Here is a 20,988-nt window from a genome sequence, read left to right as displayed (position 1 = left end):
AGAAAGAAACAACTTGGACACGTACAAGACATCTCTGTTTCAAAGCTGATTAAAGTGATAGGCTAGGAGAGGCAGTAAGTGCTACCTACAGTATGTGCTTAGCTTCTAGAAATCTACACATTATCTTCCTCGTACTGAGAATTACTTAATGAAAAGTAACTTAATTCACTTAGAAATCAAAGAAAAGGCAAACTTTGAATACACAAACAACTTTTTAAAATACATACTGTTAAAAAAGTTTAAATCTCCGGGACAGTTCTACCTCTTGTGATATGTTTTTCTAAGTGTAAAATAATATGCACTCATGTCCAGAATCCACTTTAAAAAGCTGGCTAAATGCAGCACCATGTAGTTAAGTCCTAAAGTTTTTTAAACAGGTAATAACTATTAGTTTATAAATACTGGCTATGTAATTGGCCATGTACATATGGACATGGCTTTTTCTAAAATTTTGGGCTTTATGTAAAAGTTAACTTTTAGCCTTATGTAAAAGTTAACTGTCATCTCCTCGGGGTGGCCTTTTGCGACTATGCTATCAAATTAACATATTCCTCCTTATTTGCATTCACAGATGTTCCTTTCCCTCATACTATATTTCATAAACTATAATGATGTATTTATTGGTGTGACTGAGTTTTTATTGTCATCTCTTCCCCTAGTGTGTTCGCTTCATAAAGACAAAACCTATGCCTATTTCATTCACCACTGTAATACCTGAAAGGTTAGGCACTCCTAGCCAAGAAATCTATTGAATTTCTTGTTGAATCTTGGTTGTATGGATAAATCCTTTCCTCTGTCTTTTGCTGAAAACAATGACCACAACTTTTTGGTCATTTTACGCACTAAATAAAACGATTAGGCTTCCAGAACTTGGCTTAAACTAATAAGATGAAAGAACAAGCATGTAATGTAATTAGCTTAAAATAAATGGAAAATATTGCACATTTTATTGTCAAGATAATTTTTAGAGATATTCGTTTTTGCTATTGACTCCCACTGCATTAGTGCTTGTATCTGCTTAGTGCATTAGCACTAAATACTATTGATTCACTCAGCTCACAGACCAATTTAATCTTTGCATTTGTCCCATTTGCTAAGCACCACCTCACCTATAGTTCAGTTAGTAGAGTGGCTGCTAGATGCAAGTGTTAATCAGATTTTAAATTTAAAATGTCATTAGAAAATTTAATATCATACAAATTTACACTTTTCTGGTATATGGACATAAATTCTAGCAAATCATGAATAATCCATATATTTTGAGATGACAACTCAGCAAACTTAATTTTCATAAAATCAGTTTTAGAAAAGAGTGCTTTACAAATCAAAACTGACCTTAATTCACCCCTTTTACCTAGAGCGTGATTTGAAATGTCACCTACCATTTTAATGTCCTCTGATTGATGAACATTTTGGTGATTTACCCAAATAAGAAAACTGAGGTCAGACTGCAGTCTGAATCTTCCATTTTTATTTTTTGTTTTATAGTTACTATTCATAAGGCATTTCCCCTTTTTGTGAGCATCAAGAATGGTGAAAATAGCCTTTATTTTATATCAGCATGCATTTATAAGACATTTTTCTGTCTTCTTGTTGAAAAACTAGAGAATATTTTTGAAATACAGAAGGTAGACACACTTCACCTGCTCTAAGTTAGCCTAGGTCTAGGGTGAATTGCAGTAAACCTCTTCCCCAAGGCTTTTAAGATAGGAAGTCAACACTGCTCAGCAAGTAATTCATATGCAAATGAACCAGCATGGAACATTTTAGTTAGAAAAAATATAAAATAAGCAGACCGGAATGTATTCAGGATCTTAGAATCACTTACCACATTCGCTATTATTAAAAACAAAACAAAACAAACAACAGCAACAACAAAACACCAAGGGAGTTTTAATAACTTCAAGAGTAGCTGAGCCCTTGGTTTCATTCCCGATAAATGAGCCCTTTTACAGCCCTCCCTTGGCGGCTGGAGATGTGACTTACAGCACATATGTGGGTACTGAGTCATTCTGGACTCTGTGTGCCCACTGACTCGGTATTTGTGCCAATCCATGAATAAGCAACAGCAGAAATTCCTCGTGGGTATTCTATCCAAATTCTAACAGATCCTCCTTTTTCTTATTAGAGGAGATAAGAATGCAGGATGGGATGACCATTGATAAGACAGAAGTCTGAAGTAAGGGTGTAACACCCAAAATCGGATACATGATTCTGAGTAAAAAAATCCATTACTACTCAAGGAGGTTAATAGTCTTATCAAAATGCAGGATCGCATGTGCTTTCATTTGTTTCTAATCATGTAGTAGTATGACAATGAAAATATCATGTGTTAGAGCTGTCTTCAAAGTTCTGTTAACACCAGCTTTTCAAAAACCAACTTTAAATTTTTTTTTGCATGAACTCCTTATTGTTTGCTACATCAATTTTACCAAGTGAATCTCCATGTCGAAACCAACTACTTAAATGAGGAATTCTTAATCTCAGGAAACAAACTGAGGGTTGCTGGAGTGGTGGGGGGTGGGAGGGATGGGGTGGTTGGGTGATAGACATTGGGGAGGGTATGTGCTATGGTGAGCGCTGTGAATTGTGCAAGACTGTTGAATCACAGACCTGTACCTCTGAAACAAATAATACATTATATGTTAAAAAAAATTAAAAAAGAAGAAGAAGATAGCAGGAGGGGAAGAATGAGGGGGGGAAATCCGAGGGGGAGATGAACCCTGAGAGACGATGGACTCTGAAAAACAAACTGAGGGTTCTAGAGGGGAGGGGGTGGGGGGATGGGTTAGCCTGGTGATCAGTATTAAAGAGGGCACGTTCTGCATGGAGCACTGGGTGTTATGCACAAACAATGAATCATGGAACACTACATCAAAAACTAATGACGTAATGTATGGTGATTAACATAACAATAAAGAATTTTTAAAAAAGAAACCAACTACTTAAAATAAAATACAGATCATACCACCTGCTTCAAAAGACATTAAGAAGAATGAAGAATTAATTTAAAATGCATTCATTACATCATGAATCAATGTAATCCACAGGTAAAGCCTACCTATATTTTTGATGACAGTTTTAGCATTAACTGTATTTCTTTGCTCTTAGCTTACAAAAATGTCATGCCTTTAATTCTTTCCTGGGGTGGACCTGTGAATAAGCTACCAAATGGTTTAAAGAAGGGTTAGCAGGAGGAAGACAGAGTAAAAGACACTAGTGGCTCATTTTGTAACACATTTTCAATACCCTCTGGGTGTGCCCAGCTATCTCAGAAGGCGTTACAAAATTCTGGAAAGAAAATAATTTTAAATTCTTTTTTATTTATTTATTTTTTTATTATGTTATGTTAATCACCATACATTACATCATTAGTTTTTGATGTAGTGTTCCGTGATCCATTGTTTGCGTATAACACCCAGTGCTCCATTGATATGAGGAATTCTTAATCTCAGGAAACAAACTGAGGGTTGCTGGAGTGGTGTGGGGTGGGAGGGATGGGGTGGCTGGGTGATAAACCTTAAATTCTTTTTAATAAAATAATGCAGTGTGCTAATTTTCATGGGTCGGTAGCATGTAATTCAAATAAGTAAGTTAGGGGTCAGCGACTCCCTGAGCCTGGGTGAGAATAAAGAAGAGTTTACAGCAGGGGAGGGATCAAGTGTCAAATTAACAAAATTCTTAGATTTTTTTTTAAAAAGTATATTGAAGCCTTATACCTCAAGGGTTTTTTTTCTTGCAAGATTTTGCTTTGGTAGCTATTATATTTGGCATAAGGCCAAGGTATCTAGTGTTTAGAATGAAGAATCCTCAATAACATTTTTCTTATAGGATAACATTCTCTTGTTTCGGAGCACAGGAAGTAAAAAAAACCCTGAAGTCTGACTTCACATTTTTCATCCCTAATACAAAAATACTCTCTTGAGAGTGCTAGATTGTTTAAATAAGACATGCCAAACCAGTATAATTACATGGATGTTATTTGTAACACTGACTGCACATTCCCTGTTCAAATGGTGCGGTGTGTGGGAGATTACAGATATATGGCCTATAAAGAGTTATAAATCTTTGTTTATATTATTAAATATTATGAGACATGCCCTGAGGATGACAGATCAATAATGGTCCTTGTGGTTTCCTGATGGAAGGCTGCAATTATTTTCTTCCATTACAACTTAAATGTAACCCAATTTTACTCATCTATCATCTTTATAATAGTAATAAAGAAACATCACTGTATGTTTATTTTTCTGCCTATTCCTATTATTCCTTGTTTGCATCTTGTTTTGATTTTGTTTTCATTCAGAATTGTTCTAATCACTTTGCTTTCTTCCTCTGATGGCTCTGAGTGGTGACCCTTTAACTTTGGCACTCCTTGAAACGGAGATGGAAAATTACTACTTTAAGTTTCCTTTATTTTGGGAAGTGGTTGGCTACTCTTTGAATTTGAGGATAAATGATATCTAAAAACAAGGAAGCTTGGTACAAACAACCTGTGAGGTTGACTTTTTCTAAAACTGCATTATCTGCAATTTCTTGAATGCACAGTATAATTTAAGTTACAGAGGCACAATATCTTACAGTGTTATGGGTAGTTAGAATGGAAGGTTGGGGAAAGAAGAACACCTTATACCTTCTGGCTTGACTAGGGTACAATTCTGTTTCAATTATCTTTCTCTCCAGCCCAAACCACCACCACTCCCCTCTCTCTCTCTTTTATTTATTTATTTTTTTTGAACTATTAGGTTTTAAGAAGGATTTACACAAATGAAGTATTATGGATGTGGGTCACTCATAAGAGGTAGGGAGGTAAGTGAAAGACCTTCATGAGCAGTAGAATCAGAGTGTGCCTCTTCCAGAAAATTCAATAATTTAAATTTGTCTTTCTTCACATAAGTATTCCTTACAATAATAGTTGCTATTTATTATGTGCCAAGGACTAAGTTAGGGTCTTTTGTAAACATTATTGCACTTGTTCTCCCAATGCCCTGCATGGAGGGAAGATGCGTTCAGAAAGTTTAAATAAAGCTCTTGTGACCAGACAGGTATAAAATGGCGGAGTATACATCTGAACCCAGATCTCTTTGACTTCAGTCTTGTTCCTTTAGGCCATGCTGTCTCCCAAAGAGCTAAATTTATGGTCATCTTATTGTGCTAGGAACTTTATATATATTATCCCCAAATTTTACAAAACCCTATGAAGTAGGTTTTGTTCTGTGCGTGTTACAAATGAGGAGACTGAGGCTCTAAGGGTCAAGTCATGCAGCAGAAGTCACACAACTGGTATGTAATAAGCTGCAACTTGCATCTAGGTGTACTGGCACCAAACTGCATGTTTCTCCCCTTCAACTGATCAATCATTTGTCATTAAGATGTTGGTGAAAATATTTTTTTACTACAAGTCTACTCTTCTTTTTTTTTAATTCTTTCAAATACTTACATATAGAGCAAAACTTTTATATTGGAATTGCAAGAAAAAGTGTAATGTGATTAATTGTATTTTCTGGTTAGATAAGAGATATTTCAAGAAACCTTTTCCAAATTTCAATTCTGATTGAAAATCTCTCCAAAATGTATTAATCCACTTCTCTTAGTAAGTATAATTTAGGGAATAGGACCTTTACGATTTAGGGATTAAAAAGTTTTTTAGTCAATATTGATCTCATTTGTAGGAAACTGGGCGAAGGTGTACTGATTCTATTTTTTTCCTAGAATAATTGTCATGTTAGTAAATCCCTTATATGTATGATACTGTTGAAGAGTCCCATCAATGTGCTTAAAACGAACTGAATTTTGAAACTGTTTATCCCCAAAGAGAAAGTGAGGGATATTTGGGGATTTACAAAGTCTCCATATTATGGGATAGTTTCTCAACTATTTTATTTTGAATAGTAATGTGCTGTTTAGGGAATATGCATTAGACTAAAACAACTTTAATCAAATACCAGTTTAGGATGTTTACAGAAGTCAAATGATGAATGAATAAAAAAAGGTGGTAAAGATATTTAAGACTAAAGATTTAGTAATTATTTGTGGGTATGTAATCTCATAATTCTAAGTGTTAGAAATCACTGTAAATGTATCCCTTAAGAATCACTTTCAAAAGCAACACAGAAAATGGTTACATTGTGAAGATCAAGAATTTATTTTTATTGAACTGATACAATCAACTCTAATATTACACGAATGGGTACTTGTGGCTTAGGATAATTTTCCAGAAACAACATCAAAAGCAGAATCAAAAAGTTCTGAAACACACATAACTTAGATATGAAGATGATGTGCTCTGGAAACTATCAAATGACTCAAAAGAGATGATTTGATGTCATCAATATAAGAAGCAGTATACGAAGAGTCTGCATAGATATGTGTCATAAAATGTGAGAGTGGGAAAAGCAACCAAATATGTGATCTGAAATAAGCAAATCAGGCCTACATACTGGCTTGACCCCTAGAATTTAAAAGACGCTCTTTCTTGGTACTCTCTCTGTCTGATCCTGTGACAGAAACCCTCTTTGTACATGGCAGAAGCTCAGACAGGGCCAGAAAACCCCTGCCGTGGCTTTGCTTACACACTGGGACCAGGCAGAAGCCTCAGCAGAAAGTTACTGCTGCAGCTTTCTTTGTCTACAGAGCACACAACAGTCCCTCCATAAAGATCTGATGGATTAGAGATATTAATAACAAAACTACAATATATGTGTTTATTCACCAAACTTTATGCCAAAACAAAAGCTCAGTTCCAAGAAATTGTTAAAAGTGTCACCTGATATCTTGCCATGTAAAGCTGCCAAGACAAAATGGAGTCATCTTATTGCTTAGTCTTTCCAAACAGGTTTGATTTTGTAAATCATTCTGTTTTGTGTGAGTAATGGCTCTCTCGGTGCCTTCATTTCAAGATGAAGCTAGGAAATGATTGTATGCTGATGGCTGGAACAATCTGAGGTCTTTTTGTGGACTGGTATATGAAAACTGAGAATGTGGGTAGTCTCATTCTCAGAAGAATTTTGATCTTTAGTAACCAGAGAAGATAAACAGGCAAATAAGTAGAAAAGGTTTGAAGGTATTTGTCTTTATGGAATGTGGCCAGTGCAAAAGTTGGCTTCCCTTGTAAGAAGACTATGTTGGCAAGCTCCATCTTGTTTTCCACAGGAATTTTTGTGATGGGAATGATAATGATTTCAGGTGCAGTTGGTGCATTTTGGGCATTTTTTTCCTGGGTGATAAAACTGACCTGAATTTCATTGGATAATCCTGCCTGCCTTTTTGTTTTCCTTGGAACACTAAAAGAGTGAAAGGGGTAGAAAAGTTCAAATGTTATTTGACAATTTCTAGAATTGATAAGTACTTTTACATCAGAGGGTGGAAATGTACAAAATAAAATAATGAAATAGGATTATCAATATACCCTCATAAGGTAAAGTCTCTTTTTAATTTTTAACAGAACATGATTTAAATAGCAAAGTCATGTGCTTTAAAGGCCCTGGAGGAACTCCTAATAGAATCTTTTTAAACTTGTGTTTCTGATGCAATTATTGGATACAAAAAAAGTGTTTTCTCTGGAATGCTATTAATGTTACATTTTTCCCCTAATTCCAGGTTTTTCAAAGTCCTTTTGTTTCCTTTCATTCTTTTGTATTTTCTAGTGAAGAAAAGGGGCAGCCTCAGGAGGAATTCTGTTGCTTCTTACAGAGTTTGCAACATGTATGACATGAATGCAGGGAGAAATAAGTCTTAGTTGGGATTTATGCATGTATATTATTTTTTATTCCTAGACTTTGGAGGGGAAAGGAGGGAAGTTATGTCTTTAGTTCACTAAAACATGAATTCACTTTCTCATAAGTATTTTTCTAGCTTTATAAAAAGTTATTTGGTGGGGCGCCTGGGTGGCTCAGTTGGTTAAGCATCTGACTCTTTTGATTTAAGCTCAGGTCATTATCTCAGGGTCATGAGACTGAGCCTCCTGTGGGGCTCTGCACTCAGAGGGGAGTCTACTTGAGATTCTCTCTTTCTCTCCCTCTTCCCCTGCTCACATGAGTTCTCTCTTTCTCAAATAAATAAATAAATAAATAAAATCTTAAAAAAACATTATTTGGAGCTTCCATTTGGGGAAGTATAGCAGATATTTCAGCAAAAGTGAACCAAATGTTTCTGAATTCATATGTTCTTGGTGCCTTTCAGCAAATTATATACTTTCATCAAGGATATGTTTAATGTCCTTCTGCTTACAATTACAGCCTTTATTACTGAGACTGAAAACTGCTAAAGTAGCGAGATGTGGTTTTCCAAAGTCAAACCATCTTTAGATGGTTTGTTCATTGTTCATCCAATTATGACCACTAGTGGTTGTTGTGTTAGGAGATATAGCCAGGTTCACATGCTCGAATGTGGGTCCAAACCAAAGGAGCCCAAGGCCACAATGTACTCCTGATTTGGTGCTCTTCCTCTAGCACCAAATGATCTGATGGCTAGTAGGATAAATCCTCTGGGTATAGCTGGTAGCTTTTACTATATCTAAATCAAAGCAACAAAGAATGTCCCTAACATCTCCTGTGAAAATACCATCTCATGTAGGTATAAACAAGTATTGATCAAAATATTTGTATTTATAAATATCAAATACTAACCAGGTAAAAAGTACCTAACTAGAAGGTGGTAGACACATGTTTATTCAAGTAGAAAGTCCATGCAAGTTCCAAAGGAAGGATTTAGAAACAAAAGTTTCCTCTCTAGTTTTCTAAGTTATTCAGAGAAGTGTATTAGCTCATTTAACAATATTTTATTTACCAACATTTTATTTACCAACATTACCAAGAGATTTTTTTGTTTGTTTTTAATTTTCTTTATATAATGCCCAAAATATAAACCATTCATTTATCAGTGAATGAATGGGGCCTCATATGGAAAAAACCTTCAAAACCCACAAATTAACTTGAGCTTCTCATTCTAAATCCTGTAAAGACTGCATTGGGATCTCAATAATTGCATTTTATAGGAATTGCTGTTATATTAAGCTTTGTGTAAATCTGACCAGAACTATTAAAGCTTATATGAGAAATAAGTTTAATAATCTAAAGTGCTGACAAACATGTAAACCCAAACTGTAAAATACTTTTTCTTTTAGAACCACATTAACTTTTTCTCAAGCTATGATTTTATATTTAAATGAAGATTCAATATCTAAATTTTCTTGGAAAGAATATACAAATATTTTGGATAAAGATCATTTACCAAGCACCAAAAAGCCCTTGATGCTCTTTTCTAGACTGCTACTTATTCTGACTTATACCTCATAATTTATAAGTGGTAAATGTATATGACTTACCCTATTAAAGCAGTGTTCGTGGTTGGGTCCATAAAAATGTTGAAGACATCTCACATTGTTTTTGTTGACAATCTTGTTGAAGAATTCATTGACATATTTGATAGGGAATGCACAGACAGCAGAGCGATTCATTGGTTCAGCAGAATCTGGCTTGCTTTGTGCAAACACTCCATAGAGAATGTCATCATACAGGTTAGCACCTATTTGCTTAGCAAGGTGGGCCCCAGGCTTACTGACATATGCAGCTTGGAGAATATTAAATACTTCCTCCCTTGTGGATCTCTTTCTTCTTTTTTCTGTGAGAATACACTCCAGAGGCATTTCCATGTAGGAATGCAATCCAGAGTCTACAGAACAGAACCTGATTATTCTTGTGTGAAAAGTCTGAGCATCTAGAGTTTCTCGCTGCACTGTCAAAAAGTAAATAAAATGATTGCTTTCAAAGGCCTGGACATATTTAATAGGGTAGGAATCTCTGAACTCAGGTAGAACATCAATATAAGACTGGTCTGTCAAAAACTTGAAACCATCTTGCGTTTCCTTTAGCCTTCTCACTGATATCGAATGCAATGAATGATCTGGATGGTACGAGGAATTTATGGTATTGCCCACGAAGAAGTTGATGAACCGATCCTTTTCAGATATCAGGACTTTGGTTCCCAGGGCACTCACCACACAGTCAGGGCACTGGCCAGGCTCTTCGTCTGCCTGTGGGGAGTACATGCAATGAACTTCCGACTGTATGTCAGCAGTATTGCTGGGTGGAAGGACATGTCGCTGGCAGGTCCCTCTGTGGACACTGCCACAGCTAATGAGTTGGTCATCATAGTATGTGTCAATAAGTAGAGCCATGTTGATGTTATCTTCCCAAACGCCACCTGATAAATTGGCTTTGTGGCTGCAGTCCTGACATGGGAAACAATCTGGGTGTTCCAGCACAGGCCCAGTCTTGTACTCAGCAACCTTCTGAAGATCTTTGTCATTTAAAACATAAATATAGTTAACTGCACCGAGGTAAATATGATGCTTGTGTAAAACAACATTCTGGATGGGTGTTTCTGCAGTGAAGTTGGGAAGCTGATACTTCATGTTCACATTCATCTCAGACTTTACCAGTGCCTCTTTGCACTCCCCATAGCTCTTCTGCACCAAGGTAAATAGAAGCACAAGGATGCCAGGTGCAAACACAGCAGGGGCCTTCATGGTGAGAAGCTTATCTGCCAAAACATGTTCAAGGCGAGAGCAGTTTAGTTGTCGTTAGAAACAAAGAAGAAACTGAAAGAACCATACCAGTTAAACTATTAGAAACAAACCTTCCTAACTGGCATTTTTACATCAAGTGAAAACAAAAAACTCTAGCTGATTTCACATAAAGATGCATTGTGCAGATGGACATGACTCTACATAGTTTAATTTTGGAACTCAAGCCATGAACGAGTAATTTTAGAGAACCATTATGAGATGCAAACAATGTTCTGTATTAAAGACAATACAGCAACTAAGTTAGACTCATTTAGCAATGAAGTCAGAAACAGCAAATTTCTTTCTTAACCCCTTGCTGTTTTTTAATGTGGTTTAATATCTGTGGTAATGACTAGGTTGATATTTAAACTTTCTTAGTTAGTCAAGTAAAGGAACTGCGGTTCAGATTCATTTATTCTAGAAATCACAGCAGGCATTGTTTCCTTGGGAGCATGTAGAATTACTAGGCTAAATTTAGCTTCCTTTTGGAAGAAAACAATCATAAATTCTAGAAGCAATATGATCACATGCTGTTTATAGGATTTTGTGGGCAGAGGAAAGGTATGGTTATAATTTGGCTATAGTTGATCTATTGTTTTGGATAGACAAATGCTTAACTTAATGTAAGATGGCTGGAAACATAAACACAGCAATCTGAAAATATATAATATAAAATATAATGTTCAGGACTAAAGTCCTAGAATTATTTCTTAGGGAAAAACAACATGTTGTTCATTACCAAGCCAAAAGCTATTTAGTAAAGAAAACACATTATTTTAACATTCCATTGTATGCACATGGACAATATTTCTAACTAGTTATCATGAGTGCATTTGTTTTTCAGTTTCAAAAAACTTAAGATACATGAGTTACAAACACTGTTAGTTCTACTTATTAAAGTTGTAGGCAGGGTGGTAGGTTAAAAAGGAGAGGCCTTAGAAGGAATAGAAACCAAACGGCTATTACTTTTTTCCCTCCTTTTTTAGTGCATAATTCTGACAGGACAAAAGGAAACTTTAAAAAGTTACTAGGCATTATAGTAGGTCTACAAAGACTAACCCTAGTTCTACAACATCACAGCAGAATTCACTAACAACTAGTATGTACACAGCTCTGTGCTTGCACTATGGAAATGGGGTGTGGTACTTACCTTTCAGTGAACCTACACTGTGGTTGAGAGACAAAGCACATATGCAAGTAACCATAGTACACAGCATTATAATACCCTGCATAGCACAAACCAAGAGCTAAAAGCATCAAGAGAGGGAGACATGACTTATACTTAGAATTACTATGATAATAAAAAATAGGGGCAAGTCTACTATGTTGTGAGGTCCAGGAAAGGAAGGACAATGTCTGTTTGGCTCATCACTCTTTCCCAAGTATCTGATATAGAGCCTAGAACACAGTAGGTGTTAAATAAATATATGTTGAATAAATAAGTGAATAAAAATCAGGCAATAAGTTCAAAGTTACAGAAAAGGTAAGTGTAGTAGCCAGAACTTGAATCCAAATCTTTTTGACTCCAAAATCAAAGATAATTTTATTCTACCAAATTGATAGGAATTGCAGACATTATTTAAGGGGTAATAGAAAAGTCAAGGATTTTGAGCTGGAGAATCATATAATCAAGGTTTTCCTTTAGAAAGACTGATCTGGAGGCAAGGTGGCTGAGAGGAGGGTTTAGAACCTGGCAACAGGAAGACCAGGTGATAGGGTATTATTATAGTCCATAACCTTATTATCTATATGGGCCAGAATCAAGATGGTGTTCCCAAGAATAGAAAGGAAGGGATCAATGAGAGAATATTTGAATAAATATTGAATAAATAAAGATTTGACACCTAAATTGGTGGAGTACAAAAGAGAAGGCAAAGATGACTAGCAGTTATCTGGGAAAAAGGGGAATGATTTATAAAACTAGGGTAGTCAATAGGAGGAAGTTAGGCTAAAGACTGACAAATATGATAAGTTGGTTTTAAACATGTTGAGTTTCATGTATTATTGGGAAATGAGTGAAAACGTTCTACTATAGGGATGACTAGTAGGTTTTATATTGTTCATCAGGAAGCAGATGCCTGGAATAAGTGAGGAATAAGGATTCCAAGAAGACAGAGCATTTGTGCCAAGCAATAGAGGCAAATGACAAGAAGGATTCTGAGGAGAAGTCTGCCCTTACTAGGAAAGTGGTGTGATCAGTCTTAGGTGAGACAATATTTGTCTGGGGTGAGACAGTGGCAAGTGGAAGTATGAGTGCCATGTCTGTACGCGAAGAAATGACAATGTAGAACTCGGTCTTGGTAGAGTAATAGGGACTCGAGTTGGATTAGGAATAAACTTCGCATGTTATCTACACAGAGATAATGGTTAAAATCAAGAGTAAGTTCACGGAGGGACAAAGTGAAGGAAGAAAAAAGGTTGAATGAAGGAAATCTTGGGATTACTCACGTTGGAGAAACAAATTAAGGAGTCAAGGGAGGTAAGTTCAGTGAGGTGCCAAGACAACCAATGTTGTACTGTGTCACAGAAGCCAAGTGAGGGGCTTGAGAAGGAGGACATGGGCCACATGGAAGCTCTTTGCTGACTTTCAAGAGAGTAATCTCAGTAGATTCAGTAGTTGTATCGAATACTAAATTGCAAGAGAATGTGTGGTAAGGAAGTAGAATGTTTGTCAAAGGAAGGGCAAGCAAATCAGGGTCAAGAAGAGTTTATTCTTTTTTTAAAAAAATATTTTATTTATTTTTTTGTCAGAAAGAGAGAGAGAGAGAGAGCACAAGCAGGGGAAGCAACAGGCAGAGGGAGAAGCAGGCTCCCCGCTGAGCAAGGAGCCCAACGTGGGACTTGATCCCAGGACCCTGGGATCATGACCTGAGCAGAAGGCAGACGCTTACCAACTAAGCTACCCAGGCACCCCTCAAAAGTTTATTCTTAAATTGTAGGAAAGACATGTGCTTATTTGTAGATATTTCTCCCACTAACATTTGCTGGGTATCTACTAAGGGCCAGGCATGGTGGTAGGTTCTGGGAGTACAGAGGTATGGTGTGTTTCTCTAGGAAGCTCAGAGTCACTTGATGGAGGATTGACAGACAGTTATGAGAATGCATAAAAAGGGCAGCCAACCACATTGGAAATGATGCTAGAGCTGAGTCTTGAAGGAAGAGGAGGATGAAGGGAAATTCCTTCACAGCAGTTTGTAAAAAGATATAGAGGCAGGCACAGCAGTTTGTAAAAAAGATATAGAGGCAGGAAAGAACATATGGCATGGTCAGAAGAACTGCAAGTAGTTGAGCCCAGAGAAGTGGGGAAACCAAGGAAAGCAAATGGGGGAGATAAAACTTATTGGTGCAGTATCCCAAAAGAGTAAAAAGAGGCATTTTCAAGAGCCTAGAACATAAGAAATATCATTTTCTGAGATAGCAGGTGAGGATAAGTAAGATGAAGTACAGAGACACTGGACTTCAGGGCATATGGTCTCAATATTATAAAAATAAATTAGGGTATATGAACATCACTGAAAGTAATAGTTACAGAAGAGGTATTAGGATCTTCAGAGTAGAGAAAGAGGTTTAGAATAGCTACAATAAATCATGCAAAAAGAGGTCAGCAAGAAATGAAAAGAAGGCTTGCTTAATAGGTCTGAGGGTTCCTTTAAGAAGCACAATGTGTTGTGACTTTCTCTTCACATAGAAAGTGGGCAAAGCAAAGTGTGTCATTAAGGTGAAGAATTGGAAGAGGTATAAGCCATATAATAATAAAAATAACAGTAACATGTACTGAATGCTTACCATGTATATGCCAGGCATTCTGCTAAACCCTCTGATTTACTCTTTATAAACACCCTTTGAAGTAGAAAGTATTATTATTCTCTTCTTCTAGCCCCGCATCAGGCTCTCTGCTTGGTGGAGAGCCTGCTTCTTCCTCTGCCTCTCACCCCGCTCATGCTTACTCTCTCCATCTCTCTCTCTCTCTCCAATAAATAAATAAAATCTTAAAAAAAAAAGAAAATTTTTGGCCATGGTGGGGGGAATGACAAGGAGTAGAAGAAAAGAAGGGTTTAAGACAAGCTGTACTATTAGAGGACAAAAACAAATTCCAAATAAACTGCATACATGTATTTAAAACTTCTAGAATATATTATGGGGAAAAATTAAATGAACTTCTCAATATGATATCAGTGTGTCTTCTAAAATTTGGAACATTAGCCTACTACATAATTTGTCACTGTATTTTCTTTAGGAAAAGTAATACAGGAAGAAAATAAATGAACCATTACTGCCAAAAGAAAAAAAAGCATTACAACCAATTTGCATCTTAGTTGATATCCATTAATGCAATGTAGAGGGTGAATGACTTTTTTTCTTTTAGGCTTTTTGAAGGAGCCTTTAAAATGATCTTATTTTTTTAAATCCAAGCTATTACATTATGTTTTAAAAATAAGGTTCGTATCTTAAAGTTGGTATATAAGTTATTCACAGTACTAATTCTCAATTAACTAAGAATCCAAGAAAATGCACAAATATATTAATGGGCTTTTTTGTTATCTCACTTGATGAGATGGCAAGTCATAAGAAAACCAGGAGGGAAAGAGGATATTTTTTCTGTTTAAGGAAAAAACATTGCAGAATACCCCTGGAGTTTGTTAACCCAGTCTCCCTCATCTTCTTTACATTCTCTTGATAGCAAACAGTGATGGCACTTTTCAAACTGAGAAATCAAAGAAAGGTTAATTTTTTTAAATTAAAGCAAAAAAAAAAAAATAGGACTAGAGCCCATTGTCAACAACAGGATTTTTAATTAAAATACAGGTTTCTGTTTAATCCTCAGATAATGAGAAAATGTAAACATCCCATTTCCTTGATCATTTCAATTAATTAAGTCTCCTCCCCATTAACAAAGGTGTGTATTGGTCAGACTAGATCTTCTCCAGGAAATACCTGTCTTTCATAAGGAAAGGAGGGAAACCTTTTGGAAGTATTTGTTGCTGAGCGATATAGCCTGATGACACTGCTGGCTAAATAAGGGACAGCTAAGTGTTCAAGTGCACAGGCTCTGGAGACAGCCTGCAAGGTTTAAATCCATGTGCTGTCTGTGTGCCCCTTGGGCAAATAACTTCTCTGAGCCTCCATTTTCTCATCTGAGATATGGGAATGATTATAATACCTACCTCACTTGTGATGGTTACTCTGATGGCTCAATGAGTTAGGGCATGTAAGTCACTAAGAGCAGTGTTTGACATGTAGTAGGTCAATGAATGTTCTCTATTATTATTGTTTGTTCATATACTCAAATATTTTTTGAGCATCTACTATGTTCCAGATAGTGTGTAGGGTGCTGATGACACAAAAATGAATAAAATGCTTTACAACTGTCCATGAGATCTCAGACTAGTAAGGAAGACAGACAAATAGACCACAGTTTAAACTCAATGTGGAAAGGTCTATGGGAGTCTTTGAAGGGGAGCTTAACCAGGGTAGGGGAGTCAGGCAGGCATCAATCAATTATGATCCCTTTCTCATAAGGCACTCACACCCTGAGGTGTAGCATGGGGGAGAACTTGAGTTTTAGTTGTGGCAGTGCAGCTGAATAGTTGTATGACCCAAAGCCAGTCACCCAACTTCTTTGGCCTCAGCTGCTTTCTTATTTGTAAAATGATAGTGTTGATCTAGTCATGTGCTGGAGCCCTGTGGCTCATGACGGCCTATTGCGTGCATCTTTCCAATGTGAGTTCAGTGACCTTACCTTGGAAGTTTGAAATAGGCCATGGCTGGAGTATTTACATCACAGAAACTGGCAAACATTACAAATCAGGACTTTTTTTTCCTCCCCTGAAAGGATGATGATTAAATATTTAAAAGCACACTCCTAGGCTGAACTAATGACTTCCAAAGTTATTTTCTAACTATAATAATTTTCAACTCTGAGATTGTTTTTCTACAATTACATTTTATTTCAATGCCATTGTGTTGGCATATATTGCTTTTTCTATCTATTTAATCTGCCAGATCGGGATGTGTGAGCAATTTTAATATTTATATTGGTAGTAACTCCCAAAATACTTTCACTTTTCATATATTTTTGTCTTGATACAGTTATTCCTGTGATATGCCTGGATCAGGCTTTCAATATAGAATGTCTTTTTTACTGTTTCTGTTTTTTCTTTCTTTCTGAAATAGTGCTGGCCATTTAGCCAGCTTTGTGCTCCTTACTAAAAGGAACACGTAAAGATGATTCAAACAGATTGACTAATTCATTCTCTTAAAATGTTGTACACATAGCAGGTGAAACTGAATCATCCATAAAACATTTCTTTATTTCTTTTCAGTTGGTAGTTGGGATAATTTCACTGGCAAAACATTTCCTGGGAGTAATTATCTGAATGGCACCTTGGCCATCAAACAATTGGTATTTAGGAGTATTTCCTTTAAAGAGGATTGTTCTGTTAGCTAGGTAGATCAGCTCAGCCTAAACTTCAGACCAGCTACTCCACTCTGTCTGCCATCTATCTGCCATTAGTTTTTTTACTAAACTAGCTTACATGGGTTTTTCATTCCCCAGAAATATATTTAATTCCCTAAGAATTTATTGAGTAGCCACCTCTGCCTATCACCCCTACTACTGTTGTCATTATTGTTCTCCTCATCAATAAAAACCTATCACAAAGCACTTGTGTGTTATATTCAAGCACTGATTCCTCAGGAAAAAACACCACAGGTGTAATGGGATATATTTGTAAGAGAGACTTTCTAGAGTTTGACAGGGGTAACTTTGCTTTCTTTAGGAACTGATTTTCTTAGAAATCATAATACTTTACAATTATATAGATAGCACTACATAGTATACAAAGTACTGTCTATTATATCCTCACCTTTAATCTGCATAGTTATCTTATAAAGTGAGCATTATTCCCTTTCAGATGATGAAACTGAGATTCAAAGAAGATAAAATATTATCTAAAATGTACTAAATGTGCAATATAGTTCTTGTGAGTGTATTTCTAATGCTTTTTAAAAAAATGTATCACGCTCACTTCAGCTATTTTAAATTATTTGCATTTCCTAAAAATGATTTTTATTCAAAAGGTGTAATATTTTAGTAAACATTTGTTTTAACCTACCTACTTTATTTTTATTTATTTTTAAAAGATTTTTAAATTTTTAAATTTTATTTATTTATTTGACAGAGAGAGACACAGCAAGAGAGGGAACACAAGCAGGGGGAGTGGGAGAGGGAGAAGCAGGCTTCCCGTGGAGCAGGGAGCCCAATGCGGGGCTCGATCCCAGGACCCCGGGATCACGACCTGAGCCAAATGCAGACGCCCAACGACTGAGCCACCTACGTGCCCCATAACCTACCTAACTACTTTAACTCTCACTGTCTCTACTACTGGCAACTCTTTTGAAAACTCTCCCTCCTCTCTAATGGGGCTGCCATCATATGGCTTACCTCCCTTACCACAAGGTGAGCTTGCAAACCAAGCTGGCCTTTCAGTGAACTTTTCTTTTGATGCAGAGCTTAGTCGGGATAAGCATGTGACCAAATCAAGACCAGAGTCTTTTTGAGATTTAATATAAATACTGGGAAAGGACCTCTCTCTTTGAAAGATCACAAGTACTAAAGATGTTAATTTAGAGTGTCTGATGCCCAACTTTGCCAGTATGTGGAGAAAGCCTCCCTGAACACAAAACTGACCCAAAGGGCAGGAGAACCCAGACACAGAGAAAGGGAGGTTCTCCATGTTGCTATTTGAACATCTGTACCCACCATGTCTTAAGCTAATAGGAACCAGTAAAATCTTTCCTCCTTCCTTTCTCTCTTTTTTTTTCATCAGCAGTTTCATTGTGATTCTTTTATTCCTTGCTCCTGAAAAAGTCCTGACCAAATAATGTCCATCTGGAGATACTACAAACCTGTGAGTTCAAACAAAAGGTCAAGTGAATAAAAGCAATTTTAAGTAAAATATTCAAGTAATTAGAACAAAGAGCAAAGATGGTTCCCTTATTTACTTGAATAATTACTTTAAATATTTCATTTTGCATTTGGAAATACATCTATTAGTTAAAATTTCTGACGTGGTATGCTAGTTTTTTCCTGCCATATAATTTCAATTTTTTTTTTACAATAGTACATAACATAATCTCAAGACAGAAATAATGTATCTAAGTGAAGAGGCAAGATATAAAAAGCGGAAAAAATTTCAATCCTGCTTTTAAGTATATAAAACGGATTTATGATGATGGAAAATGGCTGAGGCCCCATATTAAGGAAATTGCAGCCATAAAAAACAGTCATAGTTAAATCTCCAGGAGGACTTGCCAGAGTGAAATCCTGAGAAAAATTCTTAGCCCTCTCTACACTTACATTATTTCTATTAACTGTAAAAGTAGGACCAGAAAAGCAAAGTTAAGGAAAGAAGATTCTAATAGGAGATTCCTGATGACAATTTTAATACTGTATTTATAAACATTCACTGTTTATGAAGAATCATATTATCTCACACAATATTTAATCAAATATTTGTGAGCACCCATTGCATATCACGCCCTTATCTAGATACTGAGAGTTCCTACTCTCAGAAAAGTATATAGTCTGTGGATTTGAAGACAGCAAGATAAATGCTAAAAATCTGAGGGTTTAACCTAAATTGAAAAGTGAAAGGATCGGGGCGCCTGGGTGGCTCAGTCGTTAAGCGTCTGCCTTTGGCTCAGGTCATGATCCCGGGGTCCTGGGATCGAGCCCCGCTTCGGGCTCCCTGCTCAGCAGGAAGCCTGCTTCTCCCTCTCCCACTCCCCCTGCTTGTGTTCCTTCTCTCGCTGTGTCTCTCTCTCAAATAAAGAAATAAAATCTTTAAAAAAAAAAAAAAAAGAAAAGTGAAAGGATCTACTGGGCTGTCGAGAAAACAAATTTTAAAACATGCTTCGTTGAACATTTGATTCTTATGCCTAAAGATTTAATAGTGTTACAATCATTAAAAAAGTCTAAACTGACTTTAGAAAGATAAAACAATACGCCACGTCAAAAATCCTATCTAATGTAGCCAGATACTACATTGACAATGATTAATTTTCTTTTCTTTCTTTTTTTTTTTTGGAGAGGGAGAGAGAGAGAGAGGGTGGAGGGAGGGGCAGAGGGAAAGGAAGAAAGAGAATCCCAAGTAGGCTCCATGCCCAGTGCAGAGCCGGACATGGGACACAATCCCACAACCTTGAGATCATGATCTGAGCTGAAATCAAGAGCTGGACACTTAACCAACTGAGCCACCCAGGTGCCCCTACTTTGACAATGATTTCTAACAGTAAGTTAGGAGGACAGAAGAAATCTTGAGGATTTTTCAGCCATCCAACTGCTTTCATGTGACCTCATTTAAATGATCTAAATACTCATAAGTAAGTCCTATGTCTAATATTTACAGATAAGTTTGCTTGATAACATTCTTCCCAATAGCTCACAAAACCTTCTAGAGAAGAGGTGAGGTGTAGTGGAGAGAGTATTGGGCTTTGTTATAAGATGGACTTTGATGTGATGTAAATCTGGGCTTAACCATTTACATATCTTATGACTAAAGTGTCATAACGTGTCAGTTTCCTTATCTAAAACATGGGGATAATGGTATATGTCTTGTGGGTTGCCCATGAGTGTTAGGGATAAATCATGAGACACTGGCATTCAATCATGCACAGAATACACTGGCATTCAATAAATATAGCTACCATGCTTATCCTAAGTTGTGTTTTAGCCAGTTTTTGCATGCCTTCGTCAAAAATGAGGAACTTGGCACAGTCCGCTGGTGAGCCCACTCCAAATACTTGGTGACTGTGTCATCACCATAATACTCTCAGTTTAAATATTGTTATTTCTTATTTTTCCACCCTTTGGCCATTGTGGTTTTCCTCTAAACCTGTTTCAAGTTCTTAAAGTCCTTAAGTTGTCCTCCAAGGCAAAGGCCATGGTAAGGGCCTTCCATGCTAAGGAAGAACAACAAAAAAGGAACCCTTACTTTACCACTTTATCTTTTTATTTTATTTTTTAAAGATTTTATTTATTTATTTGAGAGAGAGAATGAGAGAGAGAGACCATGAGAGGGGGGAGGGTCAGAGGGAGAAGCAGACTCCCCGCTGAGCAGGGAGCCCGATGTGGGACTCGATCCCGGGACTCCAGGATCATGACCTGAGCCGAAGGCAGTCGCTTAACCAACTGAGACACCCAGGCGCCCCTCTTTACCACTTTAAAGAAGAGCAAACCCACACCCCCACTTAAGTTTAGCAAATAAAGATATAGGATTCCCAGTTGAATTTGAATCTCAGATAAATAATGACTAATTTTTTTAGTATAAATATGTCCCATGAATATATTTTATGTGACAATCCTAGTTGCAAGCAAATGAAGAAAAATAAGTGAACAATTACCCTTTTTTTTTTTTTTT

At 36.5% G+C, this 20,988-nt stretch overlaps 1 protein-coding gene across 1 annotated transcript in view; it reads right to left on the bottom strand.

The window, feature by feature from the left end:
• Positions 1–20,988, bottom strand: part of MET (MET proto-oncogene, receptor tyrosine kinase) — a 114,938-nt gene that overhangs the window by 74,423 nt on the left and 19,527 nt on the right. The window contains exon 2 of the mRNA XM_021699277.2: positions 9,326–10,542. Coding sequence (XP_021554952.1) covers positions 9,326–10,528 — 1,203 coding nt within the window. The 5' untranslated portion in view covers positions 10,529–10,542. The remainder of the gene's footprint in view (positions 1–9,325; positions 10,543–20,988) is intronic.

This window comes from Neomonachus schauinslandi, chromosome 12 (assembly GCF_002201575.2).
Source record: "Neomonachus schauinslandi chromosome 12, ASM220157v2, whole genome shotgun sequence".
Classification (NCBI taxonomy): Eukaryota; Metazoa; Chordata; class Mammalia; order Carnivora; family Phocidae; genus Neomonachus; species Neomonachus schauinslandi.
This window is presented reverse-complemented; position numbering and strand designations above follow the sequence as displayed.